We start from the raw sequence: 19,585 nt of genomic DNA, 5'->3' as shown, positions 1-19,585 counted from the left end.
TCTCCGGTGGGGCTGGGGGGGGGTGAGGGGGGTGGGGGGAGGGAGAAGGGGGGGGAGGGAGAGAGAGAGAGAGAGAGAGAGAGAGAGTGAGTTTCATTTACAGTTGTGATTTTATTTTTTTTTTACATGGTGGCTCATACTGCTAATTAAACCCGACCCCAGAGAGACTTCTGTGTGGACGGTTTATGACCCCAAAGTGACCAGCCTGGGCAGAAGAAGAGCACAGACGTCACACAGAGCCAGAACGTTTACAAAAGTAAAAATGGACACCGCCATTTATGGACAGATTTTAAAGCTTATTCAGCACTATCACCACAAGATCATAACACCATACAAAGAAACAACTAATAGTGACTGCAGCTTCAGTAGAAAAGTCTGTTTGGATGTGTAGTCGTAGTCAAGAGTGGTGGGATTGTGATGTGATGCTTTTCAGTGGCTCATACTTTTTTCATCATTTCATATCTGGACGTTATTGTTAATGTCTGGATTTGCCGCATCTGACTTTGTATGGGCCAGAATTATGATACGTTTCACATAAGTGACATAAGCCAGATAATGACCATTCAGACTGCAGACGCTTTGAAAACAATCAACATATCAGAATTCGTACCACATATCGTCACCTTCCTAAAATAATGGCCAAAGTCATTTTTTGCCTAAAGTGATTTTGGCAAAATAATCAACTCTAAAACATCCAAAAGATATTTTAGGAAAAACAAAAAAAAAAGATCAATTTTGGCTAAAGATGAGTTGGGTCATTATTTTAGGCAGGTGACGATAAGGAAGTGGCACGAGTCAAATATTTTTGTAGGGCAGAAAAGTTCATTCAGAATACAATGAACAGTCTGGATATGGGTCAGAAACAGGAAAAAAAAAAAAAAAAAAAGCTGGTTTGGGTCGCTTCTGCCTGCTATGGGAACGTAGCCATGAGATTCTTTCAGCTCCGGCTTGGACCCTTCATGGCTCATGGGGAGAGATGTACCAGACTATTTTTCCTTCTTTAAATCCACAAAAATCTGATTGTGTCTCCATTAGTGAAATGCGTCAACACCAGAACCAGGCTCTCATTCTGGCTTTAACCAGCAGCTCTTTGATGCACTTTTCTTTAAAGCCACGTCCAAAATCACTGCTTTGATGCCTAAACGGGATAATCTTATAATTTCATCGTGTTTATGTCCAAGATTATGCTGCACATTCTCGCTTAACTTTTATAGTTTGTAGCATAAAGAAAAAACTATAAGGAAAGAAAAGAAAAGCCTGTTGAGTAAAAGTGTAGTCATGGAGAGAATTCAAAACTGAGAAGAAAAAACTTGGAGAAAATAATAATAATACTCAAACGTCACCTAAATGCTTCTTTTCTGTCTGATCATTTTACAAACTGCAGTGAGCCACACAGTCATTGGCTCCACTAAAAAGATTTCATTGATTTCATCTTTAACATTCGTTTCTGGCAGAGATGAGAAAGGAGCATTTTACTGCAGGAGCTCAGAGCATTTATTCATCTGAGAGTGAAAACTTTAAATGTTGCCAAATATGCATCTAGATGAAAGTATGTGCACCCTGGTAGTACTGGAAGAAGGTTGGTTTAGCATCTTGTGAACCATTTCTGAGTTGCTTGTGAGATAATTATCTCATCATTTTCCAACCTAAAGGCCCAACAGTCTAAATTTGCACTACGGTGGCCCTGATGTACAAACCACTTCAACAAACCTCTAGACAACCAAATAAAGAACATAACAACCAAGTACAATTACAAATTAAGAACATATCTTAACAAAATGGAAGAGGTCGACATCACTTTTGCCTTTAGAAGCAGAAGTTATTCTGGCATCAGCTCTCTCTTAGGCAGGCGGAAAAAGAATGAAGCTGAGCTTTTGTAGGACTTTCTGACTCAAAACATTCTTGGATAGCGGTTGACACATTTGCATCACCAGTAACATTCATGTTTTCCACAAACGATTAAAGCCAGAATGAATTCTGGTTGTAAAGTCTAAAGCGGTGTCGTCCAATCAGTAAAGTCCCAGGTTTCCCAGTGGGAACTACCTCTTCTGTTTCGTTAACATTGTTGTGTTTTCTTAATTAGGAGTTGTTCTTGGTTTTTTTTTTTTTTGTTTATTTTATTTAGTTTGTCATTTTTTAAATTATAATTGTGTTAAATGGTTTTTGGTTTGTTTTTTTTTTTTGTTTTTTTGGGAGTTGTGCTTAGTTAATGTTGATGTGTTTTTGAACTTCAGGGCCACCGTACTGCTCTGCTCTCTGGATGCTGTATCTAACCAAAGCCCAGTGTTTTTATGATCCTGGTGGCTTTTAAAAGAATCCACCTGCTTCGGTGTGTGATGGTGACTCTAGCAGGGCAGCAGCTGTTTTTATCCACTATGACTCATGAAGATTTCTGAAGAGTGGCTGAGAGAAGCCGCCGATTATTAAAACATTTGGCCAAACCTGGCGATAAAACCTTCACCATCCTCCTCCTCCTCACACGCAGCTGAAGCAACTCTTTGAGTACCTGTACTCCTGGTAGATTGGGAGCGGAGAGGGGGTTTCCTGTCGTTGTGGGGCTCCAGGATGTCCCGATACTTTGACACCATGAGGACTGAGATGAAGTAGACCACGGCCAGCGCCAGAAACTGAGCCTGCTTACTGTCCTCCTGGAACAAAACAAAACACACTAAACGGTCTGCTGTGGAGGACGCACTGAGGCCGACGCGCGTCTTCGCTGTCCGACTCACGATGTCTCTGAACACGACGGCCCTGAGCCGGTTGATGTCCATGTCCTGGAGGAGCCGGTCCAGGTCTCTGATGGTGGACATTCCCCCCGTCACCGCGTCAACGGGACTCTGTGTGAATGAGAGCGAGTCTGTTATCACACATCTGATTATTTGAACTGAGCAAAAGATGCTACAGGCATCAGAGGGTCTACTGCAGGGGTGTCCAAAGTGTGGCCCGGGGGCGGGGGGGAGAGAGAGAGCATAAGGGGCGTTAGTTTCATAGTAAGTAGGAATACATCTATTCAGCGACTTTTACTCAAAGCAGACTTTGGTTACTGCCAAATCTGCTTTCCAATTGATTTATTAAACATGATTAAATGCATCAAATGTGATCCAAAAGTGACCTAAACTCTGTTCTTGTAGCTGAGACACGTTTGTTTTATCCCCCATAAAATTTTGTAAATTGGATGCCTGTCTATAAATAATGCTAGCATGAAAAAATTCATTTACAATGATTTACCCATATCATTCTCACAAAAACTCTAGCTATTTTGTTTTGGCCTATGTGACAAAAAGTTTGGAACACACACACACACAACCACATGCATACACACACAAACACAACAGAACATCTTTCCCACAAAGCCACTGCATTATATATGAGCTCCAACACCCAGTTCAGGGAAAAGCAACATGGCTTTCCTGGAAGTCACCGGATCAAATCAAAGGGCCAATGACACAGGGGCCTGGTCTAGAGTAGCAAGCAGCAGGGCGTCCTGTAATACAATAAAACATGAGCTGATGCAACAAGACCTGATGGCTGCTGAGGAGGCCGAAGGACGAGCCTGCTGGGGTCTAATGGCAAGGACGGCAACGGGACAGGAGTTCATTTATTTATCTGCTTGAAATGGAATATTGCAGCTTTTTATTTGGTGTTGAGAATCAGAGAAGAACCAGATCCAACTCCACCAGGTCGCAACAACCACAATGACGATCAGCACGGAAGAGGAGCTAAAAGTGAGTTAGCTTCAGTTTCATGGTGACTGGTCACTTCTGCTGCTTACTTTGATTGTGCACCACAACCAGCACCACCACAACAACCACCACCACAACAACCACCACCACAACCAGCACCACAACCAGCACCACCACCACAACCAGCACCACCACAACAACCACCACCACAACCAGCACCACCACAACAGGCCGCCTGGTAGAGTTTAGATTTATGGCCTGAGCCCAATCCAAACCAAAATTGGGGCCGGGTCAGGTCTCTGTGGAGCCTGCCATAACGCACATACAAATTCAAACGACAGTTGTGTTAATAGTCAAACTAGAGCAGTAGACGGTTCAAACATCTCAGGTGATTTGGACCCGACTCATCCTGTGGAAACAACAAGCGACAAGACGGAGCTGGAAGACGGTAAACAAAAACTAAAATCTGGAGAAGTTGCTTACTTAAATGACAGTATAAAAACTAAAGTAAAATAGTGCGTCAGGTTTTCTTAAGGGCCTGTAATTAAATTATTTGGGTCTGACCCGGGTTCGGGTCGGGTTGGATGTTTTAGGTTTGATCTAAACTCTAAGCAACCGGCAGCATCTTGGGGCGTTGCACCCTGAAATTAAGCATCTCTTAACCCTTCATCAATTCTTGTGTTCAAAATGTTTTGTTCTTCAAACATCTTCAGTCAATCAAATGCAACAGCAACATTTGAAGTCAAAAACACCCAAATTTTCAAAACTTCCACTGTTTTCTTCACTGGAGCTCAAACTCATCAGCTGAAGGAAAACCAACGTCCCTGAATAACCGCAGTCCAAATTAGATTTGGAATAAAAATGATTTCAAACTGAAATTGAGAAATAAGATTCTTTTAAGATCAGAGTATTTTTTTATTTTTTTTTGATCGTCCCATTAATTTTTACCTGCAGACGTGGGGCAAAGTCTGATCTAAACATAAACCACTGATGACCACTCACACAAACAAGACCAGACTGAAATACTAGAACAATGGACATGAGGGAAAGAACTGAGTAAAGTCAGTATCAGCAGAAGCAAATATGGTGATCATCTATCTGTGCCTTTCTCATGAACGACATCCTCTGGAACAAAGTGAGTCGACTTGCCTGAGCAGACGCAGACTTGGCCGTTCCCACTGCGGTGCTGGGCATGACGGTGTAGCTTCTGGTCGGACATTCTGCTCCTTTGAACTGGGCTTGTTGGCACTCCAGACAGTTTCTCACTGCTATAGCACATACTGGGACAGGAGGGGAGGACAGATGGTTCATATTATCATGTAGTGAATAAAATGACAGAAGACAAAGTAGAGATGTGAATCTTTCAGTGTCTGGCAATTCGATTCTGATTTTTAGGGTCATGATTTGATTCAGGAACAATTTTCGATTCGCCAACCAATTTTTCTATTCAAATGGTGTTTAAATTATATGACTGAAAAGAAGAAAATACATGTAAACAAATAGAACATCAATTTAAAACAATACTATGAGGTTCCACACTGAAGCGTTCCCAAAACTTTTCAATGCCATGCCTCCCACACAGCATTAGCTTCTGGTCAGGGACAACAAACTCTCAGACAACTACACAAAATATCCAAAGAAACATCGACTTTTATTTCCCCACTTTTGAATAACCTTTTCATTGGTTTAGCAAAAGGACGATTCCTTCAGGCATTTTCCTGGCAGAAACTTGTCCAATTCATATTTGCTACACCAGCTGTAGGAGCAGAGAAGCCTGATGAATCTGACTGGCAGCGAACCAGAAAGACCAGCGTGGCAAATGAAATGTTATTTTCGCATATATTTTATAATCATGATTTAAAAACAGATTTGACTTTATGATTACAAATTTTCATTTCAGTCTATTTTTTTATTTTATTTTTTATTTTTTGCTTCTGTCTTCTGTCCAGTTCTCTAAGGCTGTATACTGTATCACATCCCATCAGTTTATATTGGAACAGCCTTGAGCATAACTACATTTAACCAGTATTATTTTAGCTTAGCTGCCTGGCTTTAAAAAAATAAAATAAAATAAATAAAAATCAAAGAATCATTCAAAAGACAAATGGTGAGTGGAGGCGCATTGCAATTAGAAAATAGTTGCAAAGATGTTCAACTAGACGATTTTTGAGGACTTTGAATCAATTCTGAACTCCCAGGACTGGGAAATGTGATTCTCCATGGAATCTATTTTTTTCCCCACACCTCTGAAGTACAGTAAAGTGAAACCCTGTGGATGAGTGTTGCCATGGCTCAAAGGCAACATAGGAGACCTGGAGAGAGAGAGAGAGAGAGAGGAGCAGCTGAGAAAGACAAGAACAGGAGAAAAAGTGGGGCCACGACAAGGTCGGCGCTCCAGCCGACTCTGGCAGCTCCGCTCACTCTTCCCTGCTCCACCTCTCCTCCCAGGGTCACAGTGTGTGTGGTGGGGAGGAGTGGGGGCTCCTGAATCATATCCACTCCCATAACAAATGGCACCGCTGGCTGCAAGCGTGCTGAGTAGGCAGCAAGATGCATCCTTCAGCACAGGAAAAAAAAAGAAAAAAAAAAAAAGAAAAACTGGTTTCCCGACAACTTCAGGTGGGTTCAGAAGTGACACGGTTAACGTTTTGTAATTTAATGTAGCGCTCCTCCCTGGAGCCCTCCACCCGCCGCACCCCCGCTGTGCTGTGCCTGACAGCTGACAAATGTTAACTCTGCAGCATTAAGATTACCAAGGAGGGAATTATTCCGGTTGGAAATGGGCTCGCTGTTTCCATTAGGACCACTCCTTCATACAACCATTTATAAGAGAGAGGCGGAGGGAGGAGGAGATGGGCACGCCAAAATCTTGTTACAGTTTTCCAAAATCAGATTAGGTGCCAGAAACGGGGAGCGCATACCTCATCAAATATTCATTTTATAAAGGCAGCGCTCTGCAGCAGCAGCAGTAGCGGCGATGTAATCTGAGAGAAAACATCTCATCTGCACTGCAAAAACACTCAGATCTCACACAGCATTTGTCTAGTTTCTAGTTCACATTTGAAATAAGACAAAACTAATTTACAAGTAACATTTCAGCAAGAAATAATATAAAAAATATTTAAAGTAAATAATTTCTTAATGGACGAAAAAGTACTTCTTCCATTGGTGGATTGTTACACTCAGTGATTAAATGGACTTGCTTTAAATGAAGATCTGCTAATGGAGCAAATACTTTCTCATCTATTAAAAAATGACTGTCTTAAAACAAGCTGCTATTTCTTGCTGCAAAGTTACTTGTGAGTTTTGCCTCATTTCAAATGCAATTGCACTAAAAACCAAACCAAAATTACTTGGTAAGATTTCGTGTTTTTGCAGTGTGAAGAAGAAGAAGGCAGCATTTTGGTTCCTGATCCCTCCTCAAACTGGATGTGATCGGTGACAGCACTGGAGAGATTTCTTTGTGGGTTTCTGGGAAACTGTCCTACTTTCCTGTTTGTTCTGCATTCTGAGTTTACTGGGTCAGAAGGTCGAGAACGGACCAGAACCTGCATAAAGCTGTGACTTCGGTAGCTTCCATTCAGTGACTGTGAGGTAAGATTTAGGGTTTTATATTCTGGTCAGAGGAAACCTTAATAGCCGGGAACAGAAGGCAAAAAACATTGCTGGAGGCTGTGCAGCAGCGCAGCACAGCCAAGGCCATTATGATGGCATCATGCTAGCAGCCGTTCTCAAGTGTTGCCATGCAGCGGGGTTATAATAACACAATAAGGCTGAGCTGGAGAGAAGAGGGCGAGAGCTGCTGAATTTAACAAACATGACCGCAGCAAGCAGGAAAGAACAAAGAGCTCCTGTTTCTACTGCAGGTAGAAACAGGAGCTAAATGCAGCAGATTCAGGTTTAGATTGCTATATTTTCAAGATTTATATTGGTGGATTATCAATTCATCTCAAAATAATAAAAAGGAATCCATTTATTGATGAGCATTATTGAACGTCATTAAGGGGACAGTATTATATATCTTTAAGTCATTTTAAAATGTAATCAAGAAACTGTTAACTTTAGTTATCAAAATATTTATATCATATATGACTTCAAATAAATTTAACTTTGTAATTTAAAACCTTAAAACTGTCTCCTGCTCTTTCTGAAACTCCGCCTCCAGGAAGTCATCACAACATGGCCCCTCTATTAACCCTTTAACGTTACCAGTGTTTCACTGAGAAGTAGATGATATGAGCTCAGCAGATGCTCGGCTCCACCAGGTGTTTGCTGATGGCTGCTGGCTAGTCTGAAGGAGCCAGCAGCTCCTTCAGCCTCGGAAGGAGCTGCCATGAGGCAGAGGCTTGAAAACTGCAGCTCTTAGGAGGAGCTTCATCTTGGAAGGCAGAGACAGGTTCACCCAGGCGTTTTGCACAGCTGACTGGTTGCCATGGGAGATTAAAGAATTTCTCAAACATAAAATTAAAGAATTAAGGGAATACTCCAGATATGTTTTTGTGCTTTTGATGAGGGAAAGCTCAAAAAAGTTGATTTTACATAATGTTCCTTTAATATTTTCAAAAATCGGTTTCTCTAATAAATAAAAACTAAGTCTTTGCCCCCTGCTGGTCCAGGAGGAATGATGCAGATCAGCAACTCAGGAATAAACTAAGTTTATTTCCTTACAAATAAACTTCTTAACCCAATATTTATAATAATGAGATCTTGATGCATAGATTGACTACTATGATTAGTTGGAGTGAATGTATAGTTGAATTAAATAGATTGATTGTAATGTGACTTGAGGTGACGTGTTGTGAATCGATACTATCGAAATAAACTGAGTGGAGAGCATTTAATCAGTTTTCTTTCTTCACATACAGGAAGCTTATTATGGCTCAAATCAAAACCTACACAGTCATGATTGAGTATTTTAGCTCATTTAAAAGCTATCCTGATTAGACAGGGTGTGATTCTTGGATCCCATCAGTGCAGACGTCATGGTTCGGTGCAGCTGCAGCTTACAGTGCAGCTGACGTTCCTCTGAAAGTCCACGCTTCCAGCCAAACAAAGCTGATGCACACCTGGACAAGAATCACTAAACGGTTGGAAACGTGTGGAGCTGGAGGTGGAAGAGTCTGCTGGCTCACAGAGTGAGGCCTGCGCTTGTTCATACAGAAACTGCTACAATGTTGAAAATGATCCCAGACTGTTGCAGTAAGGACGTTACGTCGGCATGGTGACAAGCAGCCTCAGCAGCAACAGGGAGGATAAGTGGATTATTTGATTCTTTTGAGTTTTCTACCTCTATCCTCCATGAAGCCTCCGGGATCTGGAGATGATGATTGACTGGAAGCTACTCTGATCGACTGTTTCCTGCTCTGCCATGTAGGAAACAGTCTACTGCTGCTGAGCTCATTATAAAGGCTTTAAAAACGGGTTAAGGCAGGTCCTTTGTTTCACTAAAGTTGTGTGATTTGACTCTTATTTCTAGCCTGGTCACGCTGCTACTTCCCACATTAATCCATCAGTGATTTTTTTTTTTCAGTCGATTAATCAGATAACCAAATTGGCACATTCTGCAGATTTTTCAATTAAGCCCATTTTATACTGAAAAAATGCAACTAAACAATTCAATTCCAATATCAAACAACAGAGATTTCATTTCCTAGAATCCAATAATGTCATTCCTTTGATCATTTGCAGTAAAAGATGCATCTGCAACAAAAAAATAAATACTTTAAAAAAAAAAGTACTTAAAGTGTAAGGATGATCTGTTGAACATCTTTTTGAGAAACTGATAAATAATTGGATTGCAAAAAGGTGATTAATGGATTTTTTTTCCCACAGTATTTGAACTGGAGTGAAATATTGTGGCTGCCACTTGAGTTTAGAGTAGAACATACTTAAAGTTTCTCTTATTTCATTTTAAATGCAACAAGTATACATGTATTTTTGCTTAGTTTCTTCTTTGACTGTGATGTTTTCAGCAAATGGCCTTTTTAAAGTCTGTATGCTCCAGTTGATTAATCAATTATTGATGTAGTTCACAATTATTTCAATAATTGATTCATCATGATTAAAAGTTTCAACCCTGATTCTAATGTAACAATTTATAACAGAATTGAGGAGGGGAAAACATTAAACACCAAGTGGTGGCGGTGTTTACCGAGGCGGAGGCACTGGCGCAGGATCCCGCCCGACGACATGTTCTTCTCCGCTTCAATCTCGGTGAAGTTCAGAGAACTGGCGAAGATGAGAACGTCCGCCAGGTTGATGAGGCGCTGGAGGAAGGTGATGGAGGCCTCCACCGACAGGCCCTGGGATGGCTCGATGTTCTCCAGCTCATGCTGGTGGGCCACGGCGGAACAAGGCAACAGGACAGAGAGCAGAACAAAAAGCAACAATAGAAAAGAAAATACAGGTTTTAATGATCATTCTGATGTGTTAAAAACACTAATGAAACAAAAAAAATCAGGACTGACAGTTTTCCATCTGCCTTAAAATGATATTAAAATGATATTAAATTAATTTAATATCAGTTACATTTAATAATAAATAAATGTCCACAAATTAAAAGGGAGTAATTACTACCAGGCTTCTCCTTATACCTGCTGTCTTCATTGTAGCTGAGCAGGGAGGTGGAGGTATTTGTTATCCAACCCTAGCTGCCACTTAAGCAGAGAGCAGTGAGAGCACATTTAGTTTGAAATTCAGTTACTGGTCCCACACTGCTGCTAACTGGATTATACTGGGACTGAGCATCGGCCCATTCCTTAGCCAGGCTGGCCAGGTCACCGTCCAAGAATCACATCAGAGCACTGAAGTCATCGGGGGTCAGAGCAGACTCAGCCAAGCTAACGACGTTAGCAGGCAGCCAACTGTAGTCTAATGTGATTGGCAAAGGTCAGCGTGGATTGATCGTTTGTTGTGGGCGGAGCCGCGAGCCGCCGACGCCAACAAAGAGCGGAGAGAAAGGGAAGCGACTCACGGAGGCAGACGTGGCAGCGGACAGCAGAGGCAGGATGCCTCCACAGGCCATGATCAGGTTGTCCACCACCTGGGACACCAGGTGGATGCTGTTGTGGACAAACACGGCGTTCTCGCTGCTGTTCACAAAGTCCAGGACCGTTTTTGTGGAGTGACTAAGAGAAAGGACAAGAAAGTGTGGCAATGTATTGGAGTCAATGTAGACGGGGAAAGAAGATAGAGTAAGATTCCATCAAAAACTAAAGAAAAGTCAGAAATTTTGAGAAAAATATCAGAATTTTGTTTAAAAAAACCCATGAAAAGTAATTGATTTATTTCTCATTGTGACAGGGTCACATATCAAAGTAGATGCATAGCACAGATGTATCTTCTCAGATACCATTTTACTTTTTTTTTTTTTTTAAACACAAAATATTAAGCAAGAAATGTTAGGATGCTGGCATTGTTTGAACAAAATACAATGAGGCCCAGGCTGGTTTGAGGTCCTGAGGTACATCAAAGATGGCAACCATCTTCCATCACATCACTGCTGTGGTTTAAATTGTTTTAATGAGATCTCAGATAGCAGAGCTGCTGCAGAGAACCAACTCGCCTCCAGAAGCACAAAGCCTTTGGTTTGGAGAGATTCCCCGTTACAGAAAAACAGCTGCGGGTCCCAGAGGAGCAACACTCATCTTTTAGACTGTAAAGTTCTTATCAAATGAAATCTAGAAACGGGCATGTCTGCTGAGAGATAAACAGCCGAGATGAGCAGACGTCGGGTTTATTCAAAGGTTTCTTTTAGTCTCTTCCTCACTTTGAAAATCTCTTTAAAAATCTAACAACTTTCTAAAGACTCTTCACTGAAACATGACCTAATGAAGGCATTAAAGTAACAAATGGTTCATATTCTGTATATACAATACTCAAACAATATTTGATATGTTAGTAGATGCATAAATTGTTTAGATTATGCCATCCATTTTAATAGTACTGGTTTATCTATAGTTACCATAACAGGATGGTGGTCTGTCTGCTCCACTTGAAACCATCTGATTAAAATTAAAAATAATTTAACTGAGGTGTTAGGAACTTGTGAATATTAATAATAATTCCTGGGTAGAGTTGAAACAATTAGTCGAATTAATCGTTAATAATTGGTAAGCTTCTCAAGAGGACTTGGTAAGCCTTTATTCAGTGAATCAATATAATGGTAATGGCAACATGAGGAGAATGTGAGCCGGTACGAGGGCTCCTTACCTCCTCCACGCCTGAACGTCTGTCTCGATAGAGAATAGTAGGTCGGTGAGGAGGCGCTGATGCATGTGGGACCAGCGGAACTCTGGGATACGGAACATGGTGGAGCGAGGAGCCGAGGTGCTGCCGTCTTCTGGCCGGCCTGCTGGACTTCCTGCTTCCCCTGCTGCGCCTGCTGCGCCTGCTGCAGTTGTGGTTTGGCCTTGGTTTGATTCCTGCAGAGTTACACCAACCAGACAGAACTTTAACCACCGAGCAGGATTCAAGAACATTGATTCTAATGTCCAGAGTCAATGAATAGATGCGTACCGTGATAGAGGTCTCCTTTAGTTCAAGTCTCTCTGTGTCCACGGCAACATTTGCCACATCCAGCCGGGCGATTTTGATCTCTTTGGTCTTTCTGACAGGATCTGGAGTCTTGCTGGTGCTGGAGCCGGGGGTGCTGGTGTCAGGGGCATCCGGAGGGGTCTCCTCTGCGGCAGACATATTGGACTCTGAAGGCTGGCTTTGTGGAGCTGCCTCTGGAGCTGCTGCTGCCTGTTGGTCTGAAGCAGCACCTTCTGACTTAGAGGAAGACTCCGGAGCACTAACATTTTCTTTGGTGGGTTCCTTGACACTTTGGTTAGCTACTTCAGTTTTTGAAGCAGGACCTTCCAAGCAAGACACCTGGTTCTCCACAGAGTCCTTCTCTTCTTCTTCTTCTCTGATCACAGTCTCCGTTTCCTGTTTACCTTCTTCCGTCTTTGGCTCCTGCTTTCGGAGGTCTTTTGTTTTGCTTCCATCCCCTTCATGCTTATCTTCCTCTTTTTTAACAGGCTCTCCTTCTTCACCCGTAGCAGCTGAAGCATAAGACGACTCTTCTTGGCTGTCGTCCACATCGCTCGGGTTGATCTGGTCGCTAACGGATGACACATCAACCAAGTCCTCGTTGAAGATGGAAGCTCCGCCCACCACGCTGTTCTCCAGGGGTGCTGGAGGCTCGGAGGACATCTGCTTGCTGTCATCCCCCTTTTCAGAAGTTACACTTGACTCTTCTGTTGAGTGTTTCAATGAATCCCCTTGTTCATGGTGGGCTACCTCTGCCTGCGCGTCATCCTTTGTTGGGGCAGCAGAATCCTCTTCCGTTTTTGGACCAGACGCTTCACTCTGGGCATTCCCTGACGTTTCTGCATCATGGCTGCTTTTCTCAGATGCTGGCTCAGTCACTTCATCTTTGTGCACCGCAGTGGAAGTTTCTTTGTCAACGTTTGACTGATCACCAGAAGACAACTCCATTTTCTGCTCTTCCTCAGCGCCGGCCAGGATGTTGGACACGGTGATGGACGGTTGGTTCCTGTCCTCTACAGCCTCCACAGGAGTAGAGGTGATGGTGGAACCGGACCCTTCATCTACTGTGAGCTGGACGACCGTCGAGGGCGCCGTCTCTTCAGCAGGCGACCCGTTGACAGATTTGGTATCTTCAGAGATTTGGCTCACTCCAGAGATGGTGCGAACGGTGCTGCGAGAGCTGGTGGACCCCTGGTCCTGGTACTGACGGAACATGCGGGACAAACTTTCTTTGTGCTGCTCAAAGGTCACCTGTGAATGTACAGTTCATAACAATGTTAGAAAGAGGGCTGGACAATAAATCAATACCAATATGTATTACGATAGACAAGATCAATGTCAACAGATAATACTTCTGATAGAAGTGTTATTCCTATTGAATTCCAATTGAAAACCGCACAGTATCCTGGGGGATGCAGGCAGAGAAAAGACTTTAGTCGCTCAACCTCTCACATCCAGCTAAGCAAAGAAGGAGGAGTCAACTAACTCACTCCTTCACTCTTTGGTTACCTAGCAACAATCTGCTGAGTACCGTGCACAGCATCAGTTTCAGGATTTGCCACTGTGCCACAAAACTTTAAAAGTAAAAAACAGTGTAGAGAGAAAACTGTGGATAAAAAAGTAAAGCTCAAGTCATCAGTCTTTCAGATAGGTAAAACAAAAAACTAATCAATAATTATCAATGTTTACTGTTACCTTTTTCAGCCATATCATCCTGCTCTAGTTAGAAATATAACTATTGTAAACGCTAACCATTCTGTGTGCATGTTATATAGAGCTGTAAAATTAAAGACTTTTAAGCTGTAGACATCTGGGTACAGGGCAATGCAATAAAATATAAAGGTTGCTTCCCTGCCTCAAATTTTTGAAAACAGTTTAAACACTTACTCCAAACCAACCCCTGCAATTGTGTAGGGGGGCGGCTTGGGAAGGAGTGTTTCTGTTTGGGCATTCAAACAACACACAAACCCACAGAGCATCAATCTCACAACTCCAAAGACTTCAAACTCCCTGAAAGCTTCGAGTTTCTCTCCCCGGCTCCACTTCTTCAGACCATAAGCTTGATTCATTGTTAGGATGGTCTAAACTGGCTTGCCTACACAGATACCACAACTGTTCCTCGAGTTTACAGGGAATGGTCTGAAAATGAGAAAACATCGAGTTGCAAGGTATGACAATGACTTGTTGATGTCGGAACGACAGACGAACTGCTTGAAGATGATGAAACGACAAGTTGCTCGAGTGATGAAAAATAACATCCCTGAATGCTCAACATGCCGGTCCTTGCAGCAGATTAGGTACAGCAGCAGGAGACCACACCGGCTGATGGTTAATTAGACAGCTGAAAACAGGAAACGGAGACTATAGTTTGGATCATAAAACCTGGACAAACGCAGATTGGAAAATTATTCCAAGTCCGTTGAGTCTCAATCAAATCTGACACTCCAAGCATATCAACAGTAACTAAACAGAAAACAGGGCAGAAACCCAGGCAGCCATTTTTGATCCAAAAAGACGTCGTATATGGAGCTTCCGCTCTCTCACTACACCAGTACCACCCACACATTCATAAAATCCTACAAAAATGGATCATTTGCCAGATTACCTATTCATGAGAAGCTTGATATTTTTCTAAAACACTGCATTGGACACTGTATTTAACATTTCAAACAAATGATTTGACAAAAATGTTTTGTTCATCAACTCTAGACAATGCTCTATACTGGTGCCAGATGTGTGAAAATTTAAAGATTGTTTGAAATATCTGATAGTTTGAATAAATAAAATGTAATGCACCCTGAAAAAAAGGTTTTATTTTTATGTCTCATATTCACAGGCTAAGAGGAAAATGCTAATTTATCAAAATCTAATTCAGGAGTAAGCAAGCAATAGAATAAACAATTGCATGATAAATTAAAATCAGTTCAATAATATCTTTCTGATTAATATTTTTGATGGTCAATTATGTTGTCAGAGACATCATAATCCATTTTACATATGGTTTCAGTTGTACATGGTCTTTATTTGTTTTTTATTTATCATTTTTGGTTGACATGTTTTAGTTTTTATCTTCTGGTTCCAGTGTTAAGTGAAGTACTCTTTGTAAAATTAAAGTTTATTGGTCACTTTCATCATTATGCCATTGTAAATATATTACATGAAAATGCTCTCAAAACAGTAAATAATTTCTGGGACAATTCATTGTTCAGCAAAATGTGCTATTGTGACAGGCCTATTTAGGAGGCCTTTTGTTTTCTTTAAACAAAATGGATCCAAAAATAATGTGACGTTTTAATGGACTAGGATGACAGATAAAGGTGCATCTGAACAAATAACACCATGGAAATGGTCAGCAATAGGTCAACGATGACAAATATGTAAAAATAAAGCCAGATTTTTAAGCATATTCTTAGTCTACGTTGTCAAAAGTCTAACTCCTCAACTTATGACGGAGAACCCAGCAGCAGCAGCAAAATAATCTCAAAATCTTTGAATCTCAGTACATCATCCCACCACTGGGACTGTTTGTGGATAACTGAGTCATATTTAAAACTTCTCTCTCGTAAGCATCTGGCTGAGGCCCATTAACCTCCATCAGTCTTCCTATCATCTGATACGGGTAAACCAGACTGCTAGTCTATACCGACAATGGTCTGCAGTGGCATGTGAGGAAGAACCCGTCCATGTAAGCAGTCATAGATTAGCAGCAGATACTATTAATTTCTGTCTTTTAGCTGTGCTGAGTGCGTGTCCGGCATCGGCAAATCCTCCCACGCCTAATTTAAGACCCTGTATTAATCACTTGGTTTGGAGCACAGAGTCGAAGATGGGGCTCTCTGTGTGTGTGTGTGTGTGGGGGGGGGTAGAAACTAAACCTACTTGGCTGATTTTTCACCTGAGGCTATTTAGACAGAAGACGGGGAAGAAGAAAAAAAAAAAGAGGAAACCGAGAAAAGAACAAACATGAGAACGCTGAAGATGAAAGAAGAAAAAAAGGAAAATAAAGAAAGTGAGTGATTGAGAGAGGAAGAAAGGAAAGAGGGAGAAAGAAGCTGATTATTTGTAATTAATTAGGCGTTATTGTTCTAAATTAGCCCTCTACATGGGCGCTCATTAATCTTCTGTAGTGGGAAGCAGTGACTGGTAATCTATAGCCGTTTTCTGAGTGCCCAGCCTGCTCTAAATGCACCAGTCTTTCCGTCTTTCCGACCCCCCATCCCTGCCTCTCCGTCCCACTCTCCCAGTGATCACACCAGACGACCTTCCAACCCATTAGTTTGAGCTTAATTTGGCATTCATCATTTTTAGCAATTAAAAGGCTGCATTAAGACTGCACTGCTGCAGACATTATGCAGGAAAGTGGCGAAGCACATAACATCATAGATTAAGGATGCCGTCTGTACATTAGGATGATGTATGCTGGTCTTAAATGGGGCTCTGCAACAGATCCAGTTACCACCAGACAGAGGTAGAGAGAGAGAGAGAGTGTGTGTGTGTGTGTGTGTGTGTGTGTGTGTGGTTTCTGAAAGAGCATTTAGCTCTGCTCAAAAACACAGAAAGTGCCCTGGGTGGCTAAGGCATCAGTGCTGATCTAATCTAATCTAATTTCGGTCTCCTCAACGACTCGTCCGGTCTGGCCGTAGCGGGTTATGGAAAAATGTTAGGATAATGTAGAGGCTTTTCTAATTTGACAGCTAACATGGTATTAACTGGGTGCAACAAGCCCAATTCACCCGGTCCCTTAGCGTCTAATGCCAAGATACAGCAGAAGGAGATTTTCCTAGAGTGGGCAAAGATGATATTTAATGTCAATACACTGACAGGAAACGTGGCGTCAGTTTTTCTGAGAACAGTAAATAGTTGACAACTCAAAGTATCACAAAAAGTCATGGCATAAAACCACCAAGTTCCCTTTTACTTTATAAAACTTTATAGAGTAATAAACACGAGGCCTATCACAATAAACAATAAATAAATTTATCGCATGATAAATTAAAAGAAACTATAATTTTCTTTAGCTTGATTTATCGTTTTTCTCTTTTCTCTCTTTTTACCAAAAACTGAATGATAAAAGTCATCAATCTGGTCTTTTGGGCTCTATCCCTTTTTTTTTTTTTTTGAAAGATAATTTTGTTTACACAGACTTCATAATCCGTTTTATTTGTTGTTTCTGTTTTATTATTTTCTTATTTATTTTGGATATTCCAAATGTCTTCCAGTTCCAGTGTTTAAATGTTCATTAGAATTTAAAGTTTACTGACTGGAATATGTTCTTGCATTATAATGCTATTGTTGCTATATTACTGAAATGGTCTAAGAACAACAATATTGTTGTTCATCACAATAAGTTCTGGGACAATTTATCGTCCAGCAAAATTTATTGTGGTGATAATCAACACAGCACCATGCAGGAGCTGACATTACGCATTTCCACTGAACAAATTTATTTCCTAAAAAATCTAATTGCACAATTACATAGTCAATGGGAACGCAACAAGTGGTAAGCCGTTTTGTGTTTGTAACTTTTTTAACCAGGTATGTGTCATTGAGATTAAAAATACATTTTTCAAAAAAGACCTGTCCAAGAAAGGCAGCACTCTGAATGATCAAAGCTGATCAAGATTAGTCAACTATCTACCATTCTACTTTCATAAACAATCAGTTTTTCTGCTTTGCACCAATTTAAAAGAACATTAAACATTAACTGGAGTTTTGCTAAAACAACATTGCAACATTTCAGGTTAATGGCTTAATACAATCAACTAATCCTGCGTCTGCTCTCTATCTCTTTGGAGTCTGACATATGGACTGAAGCCAGCTGATGGTAGGAGAGTGAAGGGCAGTGGGTCCTTCACACCTCAAAGCTCTCCGTTTTGGCGGGCTCCTTGATTCCCAGACTGCTTCTGGTGCAGAGGGGCACCTTGAAGAGAATGCGTGAGCTGAGAGTGGGAGGGCTGTGGTGTCAGTGGGCCCACCTGCTGGAACATCTGTCTGTTCACACGACACGTATGCAGATGCACTACTTTGCAGATGACTGACAGAAGTATATGCATAAATGCACGCTTGCAAAAGTGATGTCAGCTTTAATGGCGTTTTAATCTGAATAGAATTGGAGCTCGTACAAAAATGTGCATGTGCTGCTTTAGCTTTTTTTTTTTTTTTTTTTAATTGTTTGTGCAATTATTTTTAACTACAAAATAAATTGTAATGTTTGATAAAGCCAATGCAGTTTTGATCATCTCATTTATTAGGTTTAAACAAAGCTACAAAAACAACCAAGGCTTGTGTCAAAAAGTGATTAACCCTAAACCTCACGACGGCAAAACCTAGAAAGACTCATGTTATGTCTGACTGGATTTCAGAGTCCACATCTCTGCCCTCCATGTACTACATTAAAAAATAAATCTAGACAAGAGAAAAATGTCAAGTGTCAGTGTTCCATTTTCAATGCCAACAGGATAGTTGGAGTTAAGCTAAGCTTGGCTAAAGGTTGAATATTCAGAATGTTATGAAGAACTGACCAAGCTCAGGTAAGTAATTTACAGTCATTTCATTTGTTCTGGACGGAGTTTTGAGGAAGGTTAGACGTTTTGTGTTATTAATAACTTTGTGCATAAGCAGTGGGTTTAGCAGGCCAACCTCTGCAGAGCTTCACCTCTGCTCCATGTGTGGATAATGGATCCCAATGTGGCTCACAGGATAATCTTCAGAAATGATATCAGGGGACGATGTGTTGCTTCTAGAGATGGTTTAGCCTACTTCCTGCTGTCAGACTGGTGCTCTTTGGGCCATTTCTTAATTCCACATGGCTAGAAGAGAAACTGAACCAAAAATCTATTTTGGTGAATTAATTATAGTTCATTCACGAATTAATAACAGGGTGGTTCATTTATTTCTTGAATAAATTAAGTAATTTGAAAAGTGTATTTTGTATTTTCACTGGTTATTTGAGATTACAATGTATAGATCTGAAACATGAAAGTGTGACAGGAAAGCAAAAACAGAAAAAAGAAAAAAATCAGGAAGGAGGTAAATACTTTTTCACAATAAGCATATTTGGAAATCCTTGCTTTTTCTGTATGTTTGATCAAGTATAGATATTAAAAATCTAAATCAATAACTTTTGCTGTAACTATCTATTGCTAAGTAATTCCATCAGATTCAGGACCAATTGTTGAATTTCTATTTTACATAAAGCCAACTGGATCATTTTAAATGTTTAGGTTTTACATTTCATTTGAAATATTGTGATGCTATGAAACCATAATTTGAATTGTCTCAGGTTATCTGTCTGAGATTACAATTTGCTGATCTGAAACCTGACAGTGTGACAGAAAAGCGAAAAAAACAGAAAATAATCTGTAAGG

General features: G+C 40.9%; 1 protein-coding gene across 5 annotated transcripts in view; it reads right to left on the bottom strand.

Moving 5' to 3' along the window:
- lrba (LPS-responsive vesicle trafficking, beach and anchor containing) overlaps positions 1–19,585 on the bottom strand; it is a 148,028-nt gene that overhangs the window by 82,064 nt on the left and 46,379 nt on the right. For 3 of the 5 annotated variants that reach the window (XM_015018939.1, XM_015018936.1, XM_015018937.1), the window contains exons 22-28: positions 12,201–13,469; positions 11,895–12,106; positions 10,657–10,810; positions 9,835–10,015; positions 4,833–4,963; positions 2,730–2,837; positions 2,507–2,648 (exon numbers count right to left, since the gene is read on the bottom strand). In XM_015018939.1, coding sequence (XP_014874425.1) covers positions 2,507–2,648; positions 2,730–2,837; positions 4,833–4,963; positions 9,835–10,015; positions 10,657–10,810; positions 11,895–12,106; positions 12,201–13,469 — 2,197 coding nt within the window. Of the gene's footprint in view, positions 1–2,506; positions 2,838–4,832; positions 4,964–9,834; positions 10,016–10,656; positions 10,811–11,894; positions 12,107–12,200; positions 13,470–19,585 lie in introns of all 5 variants that reach the window. The other 2 variants (XM_015018938.1, XM_015018934.1) reach the window with 2 other exon arrangements.

The sequence above is a fragment of the Poecilia latipinna genome, unplaced genomic scaffold (assembly GCF_001443285.1).
Source record: "Poecilia latipinna isolate Pla-1442-1.1 unplaced genomic scaffold, P_latipinna-1.0 Scaffold2343, whole genome shotgun sequence".
NCBI lineage: Eukaryota > Metazoa > Chordata > Actinopteri > Cyprinodontiformes > Poeciliidae > Poecilia > Poecilia latipinna.
Note: the sequence above shows the minus strand (reverse complement) of the source record. Positions and strands in the feature narration are given on the sequence as shown.